Source organism: Centropristis striata, chromosome 7 (genome assembly GCF_030273125.1).
Source record: "Centropristis striata isolate RG_2023a ecotype Rhode Island chromosome 7, C.striata_1.0, whole genome shotgun sequence".
Classification (NCBI taxonomy): domain Eukaryota; kingdom Metazoa; phylum Chordata; class Actinopteri; order Perciformes; family Serranidae; genus Centropristis; species Centropristis striata.
This window is the reverse complement of record NC_081523.1, coordinates 26266379-26285257: the sequence shown is the minus strand read 5'-3', so window position 1 is coordinate 26285257 and position 18879 is coordinate 26266379. Positions and strand designations below refer to the sequence as shown.

Sequence of the window (18879 nt, the reverse complement as noted above, 5' to 3'; positions counted from 1 at the left end):
AGTTTTCTAACCAGTACTGAACACTCAACATGAGTCCTTGGCATAAAAGAGTTATTATTTTAGCGGTTTCCTCACACAGGAAATGACCAAACAGAAGAGCTCTGACAGACTCAAGGCTCTATAAAAGGACTAAAGACACACTATGATGAGATTATTTGCATCAAAATTTCTGTTTAATACCATTCAACTTTAACAGGCTATTCATAATGTCTCAAGCATAATGCTTCTTTAATACAAAGGTCAGTGTCAGGCAGTAATGTTAGTGTTTGGCAGAGCTGGGGGTTTGGGGGCGTCACTGCTGCCATCAGTAATTCCATAAACAGTAGGGAAATGAGCTACGGTCTACCTTGAGCTAGAGTGCCGTTCCAATCATTCCCCAGGCTGTCCTTTCCCCAGGACATCAGTCATTAAAGCTAGCAGACCTGAACCTAAATACACGGCTACAAAATGCACTGTCTTCTCCACAGTCCAGCGGATTGAACCTGAGAGAAAAAAGCTACACTTCTGGCGTTAACATGGCTTTACTCAATGTCACACCTGGCTCGGAGGCTGGCTTGTTCAAAAAGGGGACTGTTGCCAAATAAATGTCCAATAATTTTGACAGAGCCAAGAAGATGACATTTAAATGGTGATCACTGATGCTATAAAACTATGCTGTCACATAAAAATGTGGGATGACCATATTAAAAAAGCCGGTATCCAAGACTCATGATTCAATGCAAGTGTGACTTGAAGATGCAGACTTTCACTGATAAATGTATGCCTGTCACAACTGCAACACGTAGGCTGCATTTGAAATTGCCAAGTACACCCTGATTCCAAAAAGGGAAATTGCCTAAAACATAAAATAATAAAAACAAATGCAATAATTGTTATATTTTTTGTGATATACCATATTCAATTTAAAACTGTACAAGTACAAAAACTACATATTTTATGTATTAATCTTTTTGTTTTACACATTTGACAGATTATTTATTTAGGATTTACATTCTGCTTTTTATAGGCATGTGCAATGTTAAACTGTTAAATTGATTTATTTTGTAGTATGCAAGCCACCATCTCAGTTTATCTTGGCAAGATGTGATTATTCAGTCATCTTTACTGCAAGGTATATTTACAATGAAACTAAATATGATATAAAACACCATTTTAGAAAATGCTGGTCTTGGCGGGGTACAATGAGCAGTGAGTTGGCGGTCACTCGCATCTCTGAAAGCATTGGAGCAAAACCTTAAATCAGAAAACAGACATTGTTCAAACAGCTACATTCTTGCCTAAAAACAACTTAAAACTACATTTTTATGACAACAAAAGCAGTACTTTGAAAATTATAACTTACAGTTGTGAGTTTTCTCCTACTTTGCCACTTGTTGGTAGAAACGTGTTGCATTATGGGATACAGTTGGCGATGCATACTGGAGATTTGTTGGTAAACTGCAGATTTTGCTTATAGTATACAACTTTCGAATACAGCCATACAGTTACATTTACTGGATATTATAGTGAATGTGTAATATACTGCATTTTCTGTAGTGGGACAGTTTTGTAGGGAATTCTTCATATTAGCACATGCAATGGTCATTGGAATGAGAAAGTAGGTCAAATATGCTGCTGACATAATGCACACAGAGTCATAAACTTCACTGAAAGCCAGGCTTTCTGTAACCTATACTCTACTCCTGACAGGCTCCCCTGATGACAGAACTATATGTGTTTACCATGAAAACTTCAGGGCTGTCCTATATTACAACTCTGTCCATGAGTCTATGACAGGCCATTAGACTGCTCCCTTGAAATTTACTCACATATACTACCCACATAGACCAGCTGCCATTGCCTTTCACCAGCACATGAGGTCACACATCATTATATTTTCAAGTTGCTCGTATGTGGCACAGTCCTTTATTTGTTGTTTTGTCCTGCTTCCATGGATCCCAGATCACAACACCTGTGAAAAAGCCTTTTACCTACTGAGTGCGTTCCTTTTGGATTCTATCCAAATGATGTAAAGCCCATTCTCCTGTAAAACATGTCTGGAAACCATACGTTAAAGCTTTAGCACTCATGACAAATTGGTGCTGTAACCTTGATCTGTAAATTCCATGCTACAAGGCATGATGTCAACCCTAATATATGTAGGAGCTACTTTGGGGTTTAATTCTGGCAAAGAAACAGACTGCAAAGGAAAATTTAGTAACTTCTAAAATTGAATCTTACATTAAAAACTGGTCACTTTCTGCTTATATGGCCAGATAATGTTTTTTGCAGCTTCAGCATTGTTAGTGATTTATTGTTAAATCCCGGCATGAGTTATGTCAAGTCCGTTTCAGACATGGCCACACAGGCTGCCCAAGCTTTCAACATCAAACTAATGAAGTCTGAATGAAATCCTGTTCCTCTAAATTCTCACACGTTCCATATTTACTGGTCTCATTTGGTGGTTTCTGCAACAGTTGGGGCGAGCTTGACAAAATCCTGAGCCAGTCCCATTCTTTCCACTCAGATCATAAAACTTAAAATTTTCCTCCCAACAGAACAGTCCTTGTAGGTCTAGCCACCAGGCACACTGAGTCCTACACAGCAAGGCCATGGAATAATTAAGCAGACTCTTTCCACGCCACATCACCGAGGAAAATATTAATATTTCTGTTTTGATAAATGTGTTACGTTATCATCATAACATAGCCACAAAGACTAAACATTTACTAAAGTCAATTCACAGTGGTAATAGGCTTGTCAATCAAATATGCACAACAAACAGCGAGCGACAGTAGACCGGGGGTGACAAGGTCGATACAGGTCACCAGAGAACCATCCATCACGACTGGCAGACAGGAACACATGCTGGCCTTGTACATAACCATGTTTAAACAAAGCTCGCCTCACACAGCAAGCCACACATATACACGGAGCAAAAAACATCCTCATTAGATGTGACCCCACTCATATAACATGGATTGAACTGTATTGTATTGCTACTTTGTATTGAAATATGGACAAATGGGAGTTGTGTTGTTCGACTTTCAGCTCTTCAACTAATATGTTTATGTTAATGTCAACCAAGGCAGGGAGTGATCAAATGCATTCACATCTATTATTGTAAGTGATTAGCTTTTTGGTGCATTTGTAGTTTTTGGAGAGTATCACTATTCACATTTATTTATTTTCAATTGAAATTACATCAATTACCCTAAAAATGTCTTTCCTCTAAAACAATTTGACACTGAACAACTGTCGAGCCGACAGCCAATAATAGCCATTAAAAAAAGCCAATGAAAAAAAAAATTGGATAATGGCCAATTTTCCTATGAAATCAATTCAATAAAGTGCATCACAATTCTCTCTTAATAGTAACTTTTACTGTGATGACATGCAGCTACTCTAAAGATTTTACTTCTACTTAATAAAATATAGGTTAATTGTATGTCTGCTGCATAGAGGTTGGGGCATTTCACTTTTCGTAGTTTGCAATACACTAGTTATTACTCTACTTGTGCTACTTTATTGACCCTTTCATTGGTTTCCTGGCTTTAAGAAAAAAATGCATGAATTATATTGCAAAAAGAAGTTGGCTTACTAAATGTTTTGCATGAATATATAAATCCTTTTATTTACTGGATTTGATTGTTTTCAAAAGATGATTTCATGCATCCAGCTGTCTTGAAAGCATTGTTGCCAACATATCAGCTCATGGAAGAAAAAATACCCATATTATAAATCTATTATTCTGAAGTGCCCCTGGCTATTCTTGTTTTGTACCCAGTAGTATTTCAACTTGAACAGTACTTTTCTGACAGCTCTCATAATGAACAACAGGAACAATAGGACAGATCATAAGTTCCAGGTTACAATGCCTTTTTTTTATTTTAATATTTAAAACATTTGAAGACATATTTTAAAAGCTGTGCTGATCTAAAAAAGCTGTGTTTCCCAAACAAAAATGCTGCAGGCTCACTGCTCTTTCTTCACTTCCTCATATCTGTGTGAGCTTGTTTTGTTCGAACTCTAATAGTTGCTCTGGGAAGACACATAATACAATTAATTTATTTAGCAGCTGTTGCCTGTATGTGACAATTAATTTAGTAGAATATTATTCTAATTAAATGTGTTTATCATTTAATGGACAATAGCAAAGAGAATGATTTAAAATAATATAATTAATAAGCGATCATAAACTCCACATTTTCATTTAACAGGCCGCAAATTGTATTCATAAACAGAAGCTTCCCTCCTGCTAATCCCAGATGAACTGCAAGCAACCAGAGAACTTTCAACATGCTCATTCATTCACCAACATAGAAGCCCATCTGTGAAACATTTCCAACGTGAAGCCACTTTCCATGATACTCTCCCATGTGGTGCTTGCAGCTTTAAAATGCATTGATTGGTTACTATTTCAATATGGGACTAACATTTTCCCCCTGACATTTTTATGATCCGTTGTTCCTCCACCTGCTGAGGATTAGAGATGGAAAGAGAACTAATCACTGCACCAACACCGTGGTTTTGGATGAGATCCAATGAGTCACTCAAAGCACTCAACATTGTAAAGCAGCTCAGTTTCCCAGCCACTGAGTAAGACTGCCATTCATCAGTTAGCCGCAAAGTCAGCTGCATTTGTCATTTAGGAGAGGAAAGAGAAGAAGATGGGTATAAACAATTAAAGAATGCCAGTTCAGCATAACATGTGACGCATGAGAGCTAAAGTTGAATCACATTTTCTTTGATCAAAAAATCTCTTGAAGGGATTAGCGTGTGACCGGTCCTTCAGTCTGGCTTAATCTTGGATGTTATGAAATGAATTTGTCCAGTTCTGGCTGGTCCAATATCTTCTGCCAGGAACTTTGTCTCATAAAGCCAGTTGTACATTCTCACTGTGTCATCAGGGGAAACATTTAGACGCTTCCATTCACTTTAAGAGGAAACTGAATCGACCGTGGAAGAAATCAGTGGCCGTCTGCCTTTAAATACTGAACCACACATGATCTAAACAAGACAATTATACATGGATGTGGAACTAATATAATCCTTTATGCAATATACACACTGATGAGGTTCATTATATTCATTTCGCCCCTGAAAACTACAGTAGGCTGTTGCTTTCACTTAAGCTCACTGCATCTTTGTAGTTCACAATATTTTCTTTCACGTGCTACTAAAATATGCCCCGCGGATGTTACAGCAACTGACATCACAAAGGGTAAATGCTGCCTATTGCAAATAGCTTTTCCAGTCTTACTACATTTGGTTAACGGTGCATGGGAACATTTCCCCAAAGCAGAAGTATGACTGTTTTATGACATTCCCTGATAGAAAACACATGAAAGAAAACTGTACAAGAGCATGATTTCAGAGATGCACAGAGGCCAATATTTAAGTCTATAGGCTTAAAGGGAATGGTAGATGGAAATTTCAAACAACACAATGGAAAACGCTGATTGTACAGTATACAATATCAGTAGGAGAATCTGAACAGTTGCACACATGGTAGAATTCACATTTAAAGAATAAATTCAAAATGTAACTGCAAGGCTTCAACTGCTTTTAACTGGTGCACCATGCCCTGCACTTAATTCTATATTTTTAGATTGCCTTTTAAAAATTCTACTACTATTACTACTACTTATGTAACTGCCTGGTATTTAACACCTAAATTAAAGTAATGGAGTTAAAGTTTTGGCACATGAGACATGCACCTTTTTCTCATTCATTGTTAATTTCTTTTACCCCTTTCTTTTCGATTTTATACGCATCCCAACATGTTCAGAGTTTATAGGTGACACACATAAAAGTTAGTCACCATCTGTAAAATATTTAATGATTATTGTCACATATCCTATGCATTGTAAAACCACTCCACAGCCATACTTAGACATTTTATTTCACACAAAGCTACCATAAAACACACAGTAGCTGAAGGCTAAAAACAACAGAACAACTGATAGACATAGCTAACCATCTGGTGTTAGAGACAATTTAATTTCAATAGCTGACAGAGCAGTTAATACCAGATTAAGAAATACTTTTAGCAGTCACTAAAAAAGTGTCAAAAGCTCTTAGGAGAGTGCTACTCCAAATTTTCAAAGAAAATAGAAAAAACTATATAAAACTAATAATCTTTGTAGACGCAGGAAAGCCCGTGACTACATTACTGGCTGTGTAAAAACATCAAATGTTATTGAAAACAGGAAGAAAACACAAAAACAGCCAGGGCAACAGTATCCAAAGCCAAGGCTTTTCCTGAGAAATTTATAGAGCATTGGCAAGACTGTCCACACTCTGACATGACAACGTGTTTCATATCCTTTTGTCTACCAAAACACATGGACAAGTAAGCACGGCTCTGCTCTTAAAGTCATTACGTAATTATCCCCCAGCAAGATGTAGTTCAAGTGTGCTGCAGAGATCTAGCCCCTTTCAGACATCTCACCTCCAGGCTATAAACCAGGGACAGCAGTCACTCACCCAGACCTGGTCTGGGTCAAACACCTGGATCTACTTCCTATCTGTCAGCCTCTTCCCATCTCTCTCGGGGCAAGCTTTCATTCACGGCCAATTAGGATCTGATCAGTGTAACAACGTGGCTGTCCACTACCAGAAGAACCATGCAGTCCAGGCCAGAAATAGTGGTAGTGGTGAACTGGTGGCCAGGGGGCAGGGGCTTGGAAATTTGAGTAGTGTGTGTGTGTGTGTGTGTGTGTGTGTGTGTGTGTGTGGCTTGTGTTGTGCATGCTTGTGGATCTCTTTTGTGCCATGGGGAGGAGGGGTGGAGAAAGAAGGCTGTTGCTTTAAACAAGAATGTGTTCATTTTTAAGGGAGAGGGGGAGGCTCTGAGCTCAATTTGTCTGCCTACTGAAACACTGCAAGAAGATTTTTCATCATTTAAAAGCACCAAGGAGGGAGAGGGAGAGAGAGTGAAAGGGAGAGAGGTGCAGTTGAGAGAGACAGCCTCTTAGAGCTGTGAGGCAGAAGTGATGGATTCAACCCACAGAAAAGTGACAGTCTTCTCCTAACGGGCCACAAGCTGTACACAACCTGCCCTGGACTCTTACCATTTATCAGGGAAGTACCTCTACCATCCAACTAAAGTTACCAGTTGTCTGTTGAAAGTGTTCCAACTTTTTCAAGTGGATTTTGGAACAATCTACTCAATGTTTGCTGAAGAGTTTCGGGCAAGTTGAACTTCAGTTGGGCTAATGACAGCGTTTTAATAATAGGCTTTAAAACACCACCCTCCAAGGCTGGAATGGACTGAGGTGACAAAGAGTGAGTTACTATACAGGCAGAGCGCAGAGAGAGGGGGAGAGGAGGACGCAGGGGTGCAGCTTTCACACTTGGGATGACTTTCTACCAGGAGAAACTTCAATCAGCTCTGCCAGGAGGGCAAGGCAACTGAGGGAGCCTCATCAATACTCTACAATTATCTCGTAAGCATTGTGTAACCTTTCACTTGTTTCTATGTTTATTTTGTTTATTGCTTTGTTTATTTAACAGGGACAGTGCATTACATTAAGTCAAACATTACTTTCATTTACTGGCTTATTAAATTGTCCATATTTGTTGCAATTTATCTCAGAGCAAATGATTACCTTTCTTGGTGTGACATAAGTTGTTCGGGAGGTCAGAATCAATCAGCCCAGTGGTGTTTCTAACATAATGGCAAAGCAATTATTTTGTTACACTGATTGAAGTCAGACTTTGATGGTTCACTCTCAGGCTGCTGTACTTTACATAACAATTTTGTTTGAACTTGAATTCAGCAGTCGTCATGCAGCATCTGTTGTCTGACTCAATGTTTGGTGCTCAAGGGGATTTCTGTTTTCTGATGACTAACTGGACAGATGACTCTGATAGACTTGGTGGAGGGAGGTTAATTCAGCGCAGGGGGATGCTGGAGAGCAGGCTCTCTGGACTAAGTGCTTCTTCACTACTGATAACACACTCAGCTTGTCAAAACACAGGACCCTAAAGGGGACAAATAAAGGAACAGGCAATGAAGAGGGTGTGTAGGAGATAATGCATAGCCTCGTATAATACGTGCTGACATAGATTTATTTTCCAAATATCTAAATAGTTGCATTCACTTCCAAAAAAGAAAACAAAAGATAACCTATGTCAAGCAGTCTGCAGCTTCAGGATGTTCCCCTGGGCTCAAGAGGACAGGGAAGCAGGCGGTTGAATCCCGTCTTTGTTTCTGTTGCCAGGGTAGTGTTTGGATAAGGGGGCTTTGAGGTAGAATGCTGGAACTTATCGAAATAATTCCCAAGACCCCCTGCCTCCATGTCTGACTCAGTTCACAAACGAGGTACGGAAGAAAGCACCAAGCAGCATTAGACAAAGAGTAAAACCTAAATTTTAACAAAAACTTGCTTTTCTCGTGCTCCTTGGAGAGTCTGACCAAATACTGTCCTATACCATCAAACTGAGCAGGTAGTTGAGGTTAATCATGTTCCAAATGTCATGTTACGCGCTTACAAGGATTACATGCTTGAGGAAAGAATGAGGTCACCCTCAAGGTAATGTAATAGTGCAGATTACCATGAGCAAATTGAATTTGACTCTGATCCAACACATATTGGGTGTCATGCAGGAGACTGCCAGTTCTCAGTGGAGTTGGCGCTAATTTGAACTTGCAGCACAAAGCCGCCCTGCAAAGTGTCCGCTTCTTTTCGGCTACTGTCAAATTAGGTGCTGTGTAGTTGTGTCGTGATCTCCTGTTGTGGATGATAATGATGTGATTATGAGGCATTCACACAGAAAGTAGGACACTGGGAATGAATCGGGTCAGTAGATACAGTATGTCTTATAGGTGCGGAGGGGATAAGGGGAGTAGTGGTCCTGCTTCTAGAGGGTCTAGCTCTTTCCGTCTGCCACCACCATTGACTCTCCATGTGTGTATGGCAGCTCACTCTAATGAGGTGACGAAGAATGTGAGGAATGCCATGCTCACGCTGAAATGAGAGGGGCTAGGGTGAGAGACATCAGCCAGTCTGAGTGAGGCTGCCCACCTTCTAATTAATATGTGCTGAGCATGACCAAAAAGGCTGGAGCACAGCGCTGGTCAGAGACACACTGACCTACCCTCTGCACTCGCCTATCACACTTGATTTAACATTGAGTAAAATCCAGAAGGAAGAGTCGTGTAAACACAGACTTACCACCTGAAGACAGTAAAACCAAAACATTTTGGTGTGAAGCAGACTTGAAGAAATCACCCGAGGGGAGCTGCCAATCAAATTACGAAGAGAGCGGTTATTTGCTGCACACTACACTCATCTGTCTTTAAGTCATGAGGAGAGTAGACATATATGACACTTCTCAACACCAGTTAATCATTGCAGCTATTTGCCAGTCAATAGCAGCTTGTTAAAGTGAACTGATGTTAGGGACAATGATGAGCTGTGGGGGCTGTTAACAGCGAAGACGGAGGAGGCGGTTTTTGTTGTTCCCTCTGGCAGACTGGGGATGGGTTAATAACAGGCTGTCTCTGTTGGGGCAGATGGGACTCTCTCAGGTCCCTGGGATAGTGAGCCCAGCAAGTGTTGTTATTTGAAAACACACATCAACGGAAAAACACTTGCAGACACGCACATACAGCGTTCACACACAAACACACATTTCATCACAAGCTGCAAACATTTTGCCCTCAGCTTTGAAGTGTACTGAAGCCTAGAGTAGGAGATTCCGGGCTAACGACGTCCAACATGGGACTCCTCCACAGCAGGGGCAAATCACACGGCATTTCTCAGAGACAGAGCTCATGTTCCAGGGGGAGAAACCGCAGGAGCCACTGGCCAAATACAGACATCAGCACATTACAAGGGACAGGCTCCGGGCTGCTCTTTTATCTTGTATGGGTTTACTTGTAAGCTATTATTAGTGGTTTCTTCAGGGCTTAACTATGAGACCATGAGATTATTTCAGTGATAATTGATAATAAGCATCTCTTTGCATAGTGAGAAAAATATTTATGACACTACAAATTCTGACAGCATTTGCTGAGGTGACGTCATACACCCAGGCATTGTTGGTTGGATTAATACTATGAAAGACCTCCTACTGTGCCTACAAAAGACAGCTTCATGGTTGATTTGAAACAAACTACACCCTTCTTTTCTTTAATTCATAGCAGTCGTGTTTCAACAGAGATCTTCAGGTAGTGAGGTTCTGTAGTATGAGTGATTATTTTCTGGCCAGGTAAACTTTAATATCAACAGGTTACACAGGAGTACAGTGTGCAGCTCCTTTTCTATTATTTTTTCCAGTAAGTAAAAGTGTTTACACATTCTACGAGACAGATAAAGCAAAAATGGTCGAATGTGCCAAGGGTCATGTTCTTGGAGAGCGCTGCATTTCTCTTCTCCATGTCTCCAACCTAATTTGCTGGCAGCACGCCCAGATTAACAAGACAAAAACATTTCTGCTCTCTTCCCAAGTTTGTGCTAACTATTATAAGGTAGATTATCTTTCACACCAAGATAGGCTACAACAAATTTGCGAAGACTTGTAAGACTGGCAATTCTGACGCAGATCTTCAAATCCAAGCCAATATAGGCCTCTCTATAATGCTTTCTGATTAGACAGGCCCCTTCTGACTCTGGGGAGGTGTTGCACAGGACCCCTCTGTAATCCAATATGCAGCAGCTTTCAATTAAGGTGCCCCAGGAGTTCAAGGCCTTGTTATCCTTACACAGGAGTTACATTCTCCTCAGCGCTCAGTGGCATCCCCTAATAACACCACATCATCTACAAAAACTGCCTGCACTTAATAATAAAAAAAGTATCTACACTTTGAATTTTGGGGGTAACAATTAAGTATCACATTTTCATTAACTCTTCAGTAAAGTTATGAGTTGTGCCACAAGGTCCAGTTATGAGGGACACAGAACTTTAGAAAGACTGTGTACCGAGACAGATTAGGATGTTATGTAACGTCCCTTATTAGATTCTTCAGCATGCTAGATGGATAAAGTAAGCTTTTAGTTTCAGTCAAAACAGAAACACACGTGTTCAAAGAGGATACCTAAATTATGATTCATTGCCTTTCAGTGTCCTGCAACTTATTCCCCTCTTAGTAAGAGTCCTGTATGGACAGGACTGATGCAACACAATCAATATTTAAAACAGCTCCATGAATAGCATCATCTGGTAGTGTCTCAAATTTTCCATAAGCAAAGATGTCCAGGCCTGCAGAGGGGAGCAGATAGGAGTGTTTCTGTGCGTCAAGGACAAGCAGTGGCAGTCGCCCAAAGAGAACCTGAGCCAGCAAAGCAAATTAAGCTAAACACATTCCCCTAACAGCAATGTAACTGACGAAAAAGATCATCACATCATTAGATAAAAGAAATATTTGTCTTAGGGGCAGTGAGGTGATTACTAACTTGCAAACAGCATGTATTGCATACTTTTAATAGCGGAAAGCTGATTTAAACAAACCAGGATCAAGACCAGATGTACTCAGTGAATTACACATTAAAGCCATGGGGACTGTGTACATGCCAGTAGTGATACGTACAGTGTAGCAACCATGAGATTCTTGATTTATATATCACACATGGATATAATGCGTTTCCTGTCATGGAAAGTCATAGCAGCCACTGGGGCGCTCAGCAAGGCAAGTGAGCGATTTTCTTTTAGATCTAATCTTTTTCAGTAGCCCATATTTTTGTAATAACCTCCAGCCCTGTCTAGGTTAGATGTGTATGCACAGGGCTTCTGTGCTTGTCTGCTCCTGGCAGGTAATGGAGGATAGCACCAGTGTAACCTGGACAGCTCTCTTCTGTTCTTAATCAGCCTATTTATGAAGGACTCCATTGATGCCTTGTTAAAAAAAGTGCATGCAGCCCAATCCTGAGGGCTTTCAAACCCAAGAGCAAGGAAATAAGTTTCAGTATAGGTGTGCTAATATAGTCTTGTGCTCACTAACTCAAATTTTCCCCCCATTCTCCTCAGGTTTTGGTGAGTTGGACACATGGAGCTCCCTTCAATGGTCCTGCTGGGGCTCCTTCTTGTTTATGGACTAGCCTGTGGTGCCCAGCAGACTCAGGGGAGCCGGTCGGACAGCAGTCATGGCAGGGACAAGACCCAAGAATTTGAGAGTAGTGAGGATTTAGAGAGAGAGTTTCTCTATGCTGGAAGGAGCAAGCGTGCTCCAGCTGACCAGCAGCAGGACAAATGTTCCTACACTTTCATTGTGCCTCAACAGAAAGTGACCGGAGCCATCTGTGTCAACTCCAAGGAGCCAGAAGCCATGCTGGAGAATAGGGTCAACAAACAGGAGTTAGAGCTGCTAAATGTGGAGCTACAGAAACAGAAGAGGCAGATTGAGACCCTGCAGCAATTGGTAGAGGTGGACGGAGGTATTGTCAATGAGGTCAAGCTTCTGAGGAAAGAGAGCCGAAACATGAACTCTAGAGTCACTCAGCTGTACATGCAGCTGCTCCATGAGATCATCAGGAAGAGAGACAATGCCCTGGAGTTGGCTCAGATGGAGAACAAGATCCTGAACCAAACTTCTGAAATGACACAGCTCACCAGTCGATACAAAGATCTTGAGCACAAGTACCAGCACTTGGCTTCTTTAGCCACCAACCAATCAGCTCTTATTGCCCTGTTGGAGGAGCAGTGCCAGAGCCGTCCTCCCCCTCGTCACATGCCGGTTCCACAGCCACGGCCTCAGCCACCTCCACCAGCACCTCCACTCAATAGGCCTTACCAGCCACCTGTTCTTCCACGAATTAACAACCCAATCAGCAACGAGATCCAGAGTGACCAAAAATCTCTACCACCTCTTCTTCCAACAATGCCCACTGGCACACACAGCCCCTCCACCACTGACAAGCCTTCAGGTGAGTACAACATGAACTTCTAAATACAGTCTATTTATTTCTATGTTCCATTTTTGGTGCATTCGTACTAAAAACATGTTGCCGTTGCCATCACAAACAGTGGTCCTAAACAAAGGATTGTGTTACTGAGCTAACTATGTCGTGGACCTCTTCATCATTAATCACAAGACAACACCAAGTGCCCATTCTTCCAGTCAAAGCCCTTTCAAATACATCCCACACATTCCCAGGGCAAAGGGCTCTCAGTGAGAACAGACATGCTGTTGTCTACAGCCTTTTCAGATGCATATCATCTAATTGCCATGATTCAACTTTCACAAAAACACAAAGCATATTAGCAGGGTAAATACATGTGCCTAAATGGATAGCTGGACCCTTGCCCAATGGACTCTTGAACATGTGTTAGTGCATGATAAAGGCTTTAAAATTGATGTGAAGGGTGTTTAGTTGTATCAGTTGCAGTGAATAGTCTGTTGCTTTTCCCTTTCATTAGGAGACTTCAGTTTTAAAATGGTGGAAAAAGAACAAACCATTCCCAACATGACTAGTGGGAGCTTTTTCCATTGACATTTTGTGCTACTGCTTGCCATTTTCACTAGGCTGCATGTGAACGGTAGCCTTTGTATGGAATGTTTGAAAGGAGGCAAGTAATTTCCTGCCCATAGTCATGCAACTAACACCCCAAAAAGTTACATAAACCCTTAACACGAACAGAGAGCTACACACAATGCAGGAATAGAGGAAAGAAGAGAGAGACCTCAAAGCAACAGAGAGAAACGGAGGGATGGAGTCTTAGAAAAAAAGAGGGGGGTGGGCGGTACGGACAGAAAGAGATATCGAGAGTCAGTGATGTCATTTGTTCCACTTGCACCAGGCAAGAATCAGTCATATGTTCCACCAAAGCAGCAGACTTTATCAGGCAGAACAGCAGAGCAGGGCAGGGCAGCTTTCTGGCTTGTATCTACTCAACAGACATTCCTAAGAGTAAATGGATGGCAGAGAGTGAACCGAGAGACAGATATCATCCACAGCGATTTTATCAAACCAAAAACAACCTTGTTACTGAGAGACAAACTTCTGACTATTCACATTATGTAAACACTTTTACGATTCAATTGAGCAGGACCTCATGACATTTTATAAATGAAGTGCTTTGTTTCTTATTCCCAATACCTCTTCTTTCTTTATATCTCTTGCAAACTGTTGTTGCACCCCCTCCCTCACCTCTAACCCATGGTGTGACCCCTATTCACTTTTCATTTGTTTCCATTGTATTTAAACACTTTGTAATCCGAGCCAGTTGGCAAACCACACAAGTGTGAAATCTTGAGAAGTTAAACACTTTCACAAGCAATTGAAGCTGGGGAGCCAGTTGCCCCATAACTGTTTTTCCATACTTACTGGGTTTGGAATATGAGAAAAAATTATAATGGCATACAGGCAAAAAGGGTTTAATGCTTTGCACCATAGAATCCACTAAAACAATATGACCTTGCACAAAATCTACAAAACATTTGTAGCATGAATTTGAATTATTTTTTTTACTGAAAAAAAGAAACTGTTCTTCATAACACATTGTAGATGCTATCCTGTTACTTTACACAACTTCTCATAATATTGGGGGAAAAAAATCAGCTGTGTTACTGGCAGAGAAGTGCAACTTAAGACAAGGATTTACAAGCGGTCAATAAATTAATTTAGTCCCGGAAATCCTCTCTTGAAAGCATGACACAAGGCCTAATATGAATGCCTCCAACAAAAATTATGTGTCCATATATTATAATCCTGCACAGTAAAGCATCTTAGGTGATCGACAGTTTTTGCTAGCGTTTCACCACACAGTAGTCAGAATTCCCTTTGCCCTCATGCCAGTGTTTCTTTTGGCTGCACAGTCGGCAGCCATTTCCCTTGTGAGAGGAGCAGCCAAAGTCAATTTTACTGTTAAAATAAGAGCCTCTGCTGAAAAGTGGGATTCCCTATGGCAGAGTATAAATACTCTTCGTGTCACTACGGCTTTTTCTCCATTTCCCTTTCTTAACTTTTAAAGATATGACTGCAACTGACTGGATTTTGTATGCTATAAATGTCCTGTTGTCATCTTTATGTTTAGGGCCATTTAAGGATTGTCTGCAGGCTCTGGAAGACGGCCACACTGCCAGCAACATGTACCTCGTGAAGCCTGAGAATGCCAACCGGCTTATGCAGGTGTGGTGTGACCAGAGGCATGATCCAGGTGGCTGGACCGTGATCCAGAGGAGGGTTGACGGCTCTGTCAACTTCTTCAGGAACTGGGAGACATACAAGGTGCGACAATCTCACACCAACTCAAAGACCTCATAGTTTTGAGGGAGGCAGGTGGCTTGTGCATGTTGTTTTGCCACTAAGCAGATGTGAAACAGTAATGAATAGGTAATTGTTAAGCTCTCAAAGTGTCTGATGTGGTAACAGCCTCAGTCACTGCCACAGCCATGACTCATTAATTCCACCAACATCAGTTGGTCTTTATGAAAACATTTATAGTAAAATAAAAATGTGGGGATATTGGACTTGGATGCCACTTTAGTTGGTTCTGTCAGTAATCATGTTGTTCTGGAAAAAATAACACTTATTTTCTTAATATTGCATCACAAGGTCTCTGATAAACAAGGCTGTGGAGTACATTCATTTTTATTCAGGGGAAAGTTCTTTATCTTTAAAAGGGAAACCCTCCACGCAGGGAAAAGCAGTTTAGTGGTTAACATTTGTTTGCTGGCCAAAAATTCACAAGGGGCCTGATTAAATCCCAGCTAAGGGCAACAATGGAAATCTTTCCAAGACAAAAACCTTTAAACCACGAGATCTGAAATTGCATTTGTACACTCATCTAGAGGGGTGCTTGCATGATTCAAAGCATGTGCAGGGTAGGCGATACCACAAACCAGCTTACAGTACAACCAGAGCCAGAACAAAGCAGTAAGACAGCATCCAGTGTGTCAGGTTTCTAACAATATACACTTTTTCCTGCTGTGTTTTTAGTAACAAAATAATAGTGGAAATCAGGACACCCGATGCTAGTTATAAACTTAACTCCTAGGGTCCATTTATAATAATGTTCCTTGACGATAAACAATCCCGTAGAAGAGCTAAAGTCATAATTACCTCCAGAACACAAGCAACGACCCTGAATCATCCCCCAGACATCCAAACTGACTGTTCAAAGCTTTTCAAAGAGCATTCAGAAAGGATTTCCTAATCATACTGATGGTGTTTTTCTTATCGCTGCACCTCACAGCAAGGTTTTGGCAATATCGATGGCGAATACTGGCTGGGTCTGGAGAATATCTACTGGCTGACTAACCAGGGAAACTACAAGCTGCTGGTCACGCTGGAGGACTGGTCGGGCAGGAAGGTGTTTGCAGAGTATGCCAGCTTCAGAGTGGAGTCTGAGGCCGATTTCTACAAGCTAAGGGTGGGACGTTACCATGGCAATGCTGGAGACTCCCTCACTTGGCATAATGGCAAACAGTTCACAACACTGGACAGGGACCATGATGCATATACAGGTAAAAACTGGACATACATTGGCAGATTAAAATCAATGATGGAAAATATGTTAAATGCAAAACTTTTGTTCATGCACACAGCCTGACAGTTTTATGTTTTCCTTGTTCCTAGGAAATTGTGCCCACTACCAGAAGGGCGGCTGGTGGTACAACTCCTGTGCTCATTCAAATTTGAATGGAGTCTGGTACAGAGGAGGACACTACCGCAGCCGCTACCAAGATGGAGTCTACTGGGCTGAGTTCAGAGGAGGAGCCTACTCACTAAAGAAAGTGGTCATGATGATCCGTCCAAACCCAAACACCTTTCACTAAGCATCCAAGGAACACATACTGTACTGTACTGTATCTCTCACTAAACAAAAACATTTACAGCTCCTAAAATCCATGCAAACTTTGTCTTTTTTAAATGGAATTGCACCACACCAAGCCAGGTGACAAACAGATAGATGATGTTAAAGTGCAATATGAAAACATCAGGCAGATTTACTGGTACCTCCTCATAATTCAAAGAATCTGTGCACCGTACCATTCCCCTTTTAGTTATGACTGAGTAAAGAAATGTGCTTGTTGCTCAGGAGTTGTTTTAAATACACCGTCTTTGATAAAAACAACACTTACAAGTTAACAGTACTCTCATTTGATCAGAATGAGAAAGACAAAATTAACCTTTTTTTGACATGAACAGAACAGATTAGAATCACTCAGTTGAGTAGCCTTGAGTTAGGATCCCTACAATATATATGTAGTATGTTATGTTTTTTTTGTTTTTTTTGCGGTAACAAGCAAATGAGGCTGACACAGGAAATGTATCCAGTGACTTTTAATTTCATTCTAAATACATTTTTCAAATGTGTAATTTATAGGAACAGTAACAGTTATTGACTTGTAGTACAGGGTTGATATTTGGCTAGTTTTGTTAATTACAACACGATATCCCATTAATGAGTGCCGTTTTCTTTTTTTTACATAAAACCAAAACTTTTAATAGCAATACCTGACATTATTAACAGTCTGCTTATCAAACATCTGATACATCTAAGAACAAAATCAACTCACCACCAACATTGAGGAGGTACACTCTCTTCAAAGTCCTGCTTTTTTCTTCTTAAAAATACTTGTTTTGAAATCTTGAATTGCTTGAACAGGTATCCACCAATTTGCTTGTATGAATCAAGCACTGTATTTACTGTATAAATTTAGTGGTTTGTTGATGTCAACAGACCAAACACCTTGCGTTTGTACATAAAAGATATTTGTAATATAATGTATTAAAACCTGTTATGTCACTATTACTTTGCAATAAAATATGTACAGCTTGTGTGTTTCTCTCATTTTGGGCATCTCTGGGTATAAAGCATATAAGTTCCTTAAAAAGCTTATCATTCTACTTAAGTGACATTGTTTATCCAATGAAACTTAATGACAACACTCAAACATGCATTTTTATCAATTTCATGACATTGTCATGCCAGCAATATGCATACCTCAATGGGAGAGTTTGACACAAAGATATTGAATTTTAACTCTTTCCATGTTGGATTTGGAACTCTGTGGTTTGAAAGGTTCTTTGTAATACATACCACTCTCCTTTTTTCAGGTATCTGTTTTCTAAGAACAAGAGACCATCTATGAGCCAACACTATTGTGAGTCTTATGCACTGAATTATCCCTGTGGGGAAACTGCTTTATTAGTCATTAATATCAGTGGGCAATCCACTTGCTTTTCTATAATTTAGTCGACATGTAGAGTCAAATACACATAAGGATAATTTCCTCATTGCATCATTTTAATGCTCAACTTGTTGTGGTTAATCCCCTAAAAGCTTAGATGTCCTTCAACATATGAGAGCATGTAAACAGAAAGCTTAAAGAATAAAAACCCATGGTAATAACAGGGTTTTTCCTGGCTCGGAATGAGGCGTAGGTGGGACCATCCTGATCACATGCACAACACGTGCATGTGTACCATTCCTTCAACTGGCTCAAGAAAACACTTTTTACAAGCAATATTTTTGTGGAGTTCTAATACTTTTTACCTACTCTAATACTAGATTTATGAAAATTACAAACTGACATTTCAGTACATTTGAATACAATAATTAAAAGGTGCCTTTTTAGCTTTTATTTTGTATTTAAGTAAATGTTAAATTAACACATTAACGAACAGAAAAAAATGTTTAAAATCAAATCAAATATGCCATTAGTTACTGTTGTAATGTAGTTGAAAAGAAATATAACAAACCATAACTTTATGAAACCTTTTCATGCACTCCTTATAGACCAAGGTTTGGTCCGTCGATGGCCTCATTGCAACACATCCAAGTGCCTGAATTAAGACACTTTTAATTATAATATAATAATTCTGATAAAAAAAATATATAACAATAGTAGTGCAGTAAGTGTAACTGTTTGTTCAGATCACGACTCCTAACTCTTAATTAGTTAGTCCCACTCTGGCACCAAGATAGACTCTCTCAGTCTTGTCA

At 40.2% G+C, this 18879-nt stretch overlaps 1 protein-coding gene across 1 annotated transcript; it reads left to right on the top strand.

Moving 5' to 3' along the window:
- The first annotated feature begins 7021 nt into the window (after window positions 1-7021).
- angptl2b (angiopoietin-like 2b) lies at window positions 7022-17711 on the top strand. Its single transcript, XM_059337058.1, has 5 exons — window positions 7022-7430; window positions 11956-12851; window positions 14962-15155; window positions 16123-16393; window positions 16506-17711. Exons 2-5 carry the CDS (start codon window positions 11975-11977, stop codon window positions 16703-16705), a joined length of 1542 nt encoding a protein of 513 aa, XP_059193041.1. The 5' UTR covers window positions 7022-7430; window positions 11956-11974; the 3' UTR covers window positions 16706-17711.
- The last annotated feature ends 1168 nt before the right edge of the window (window positions 17712-18879 follow it).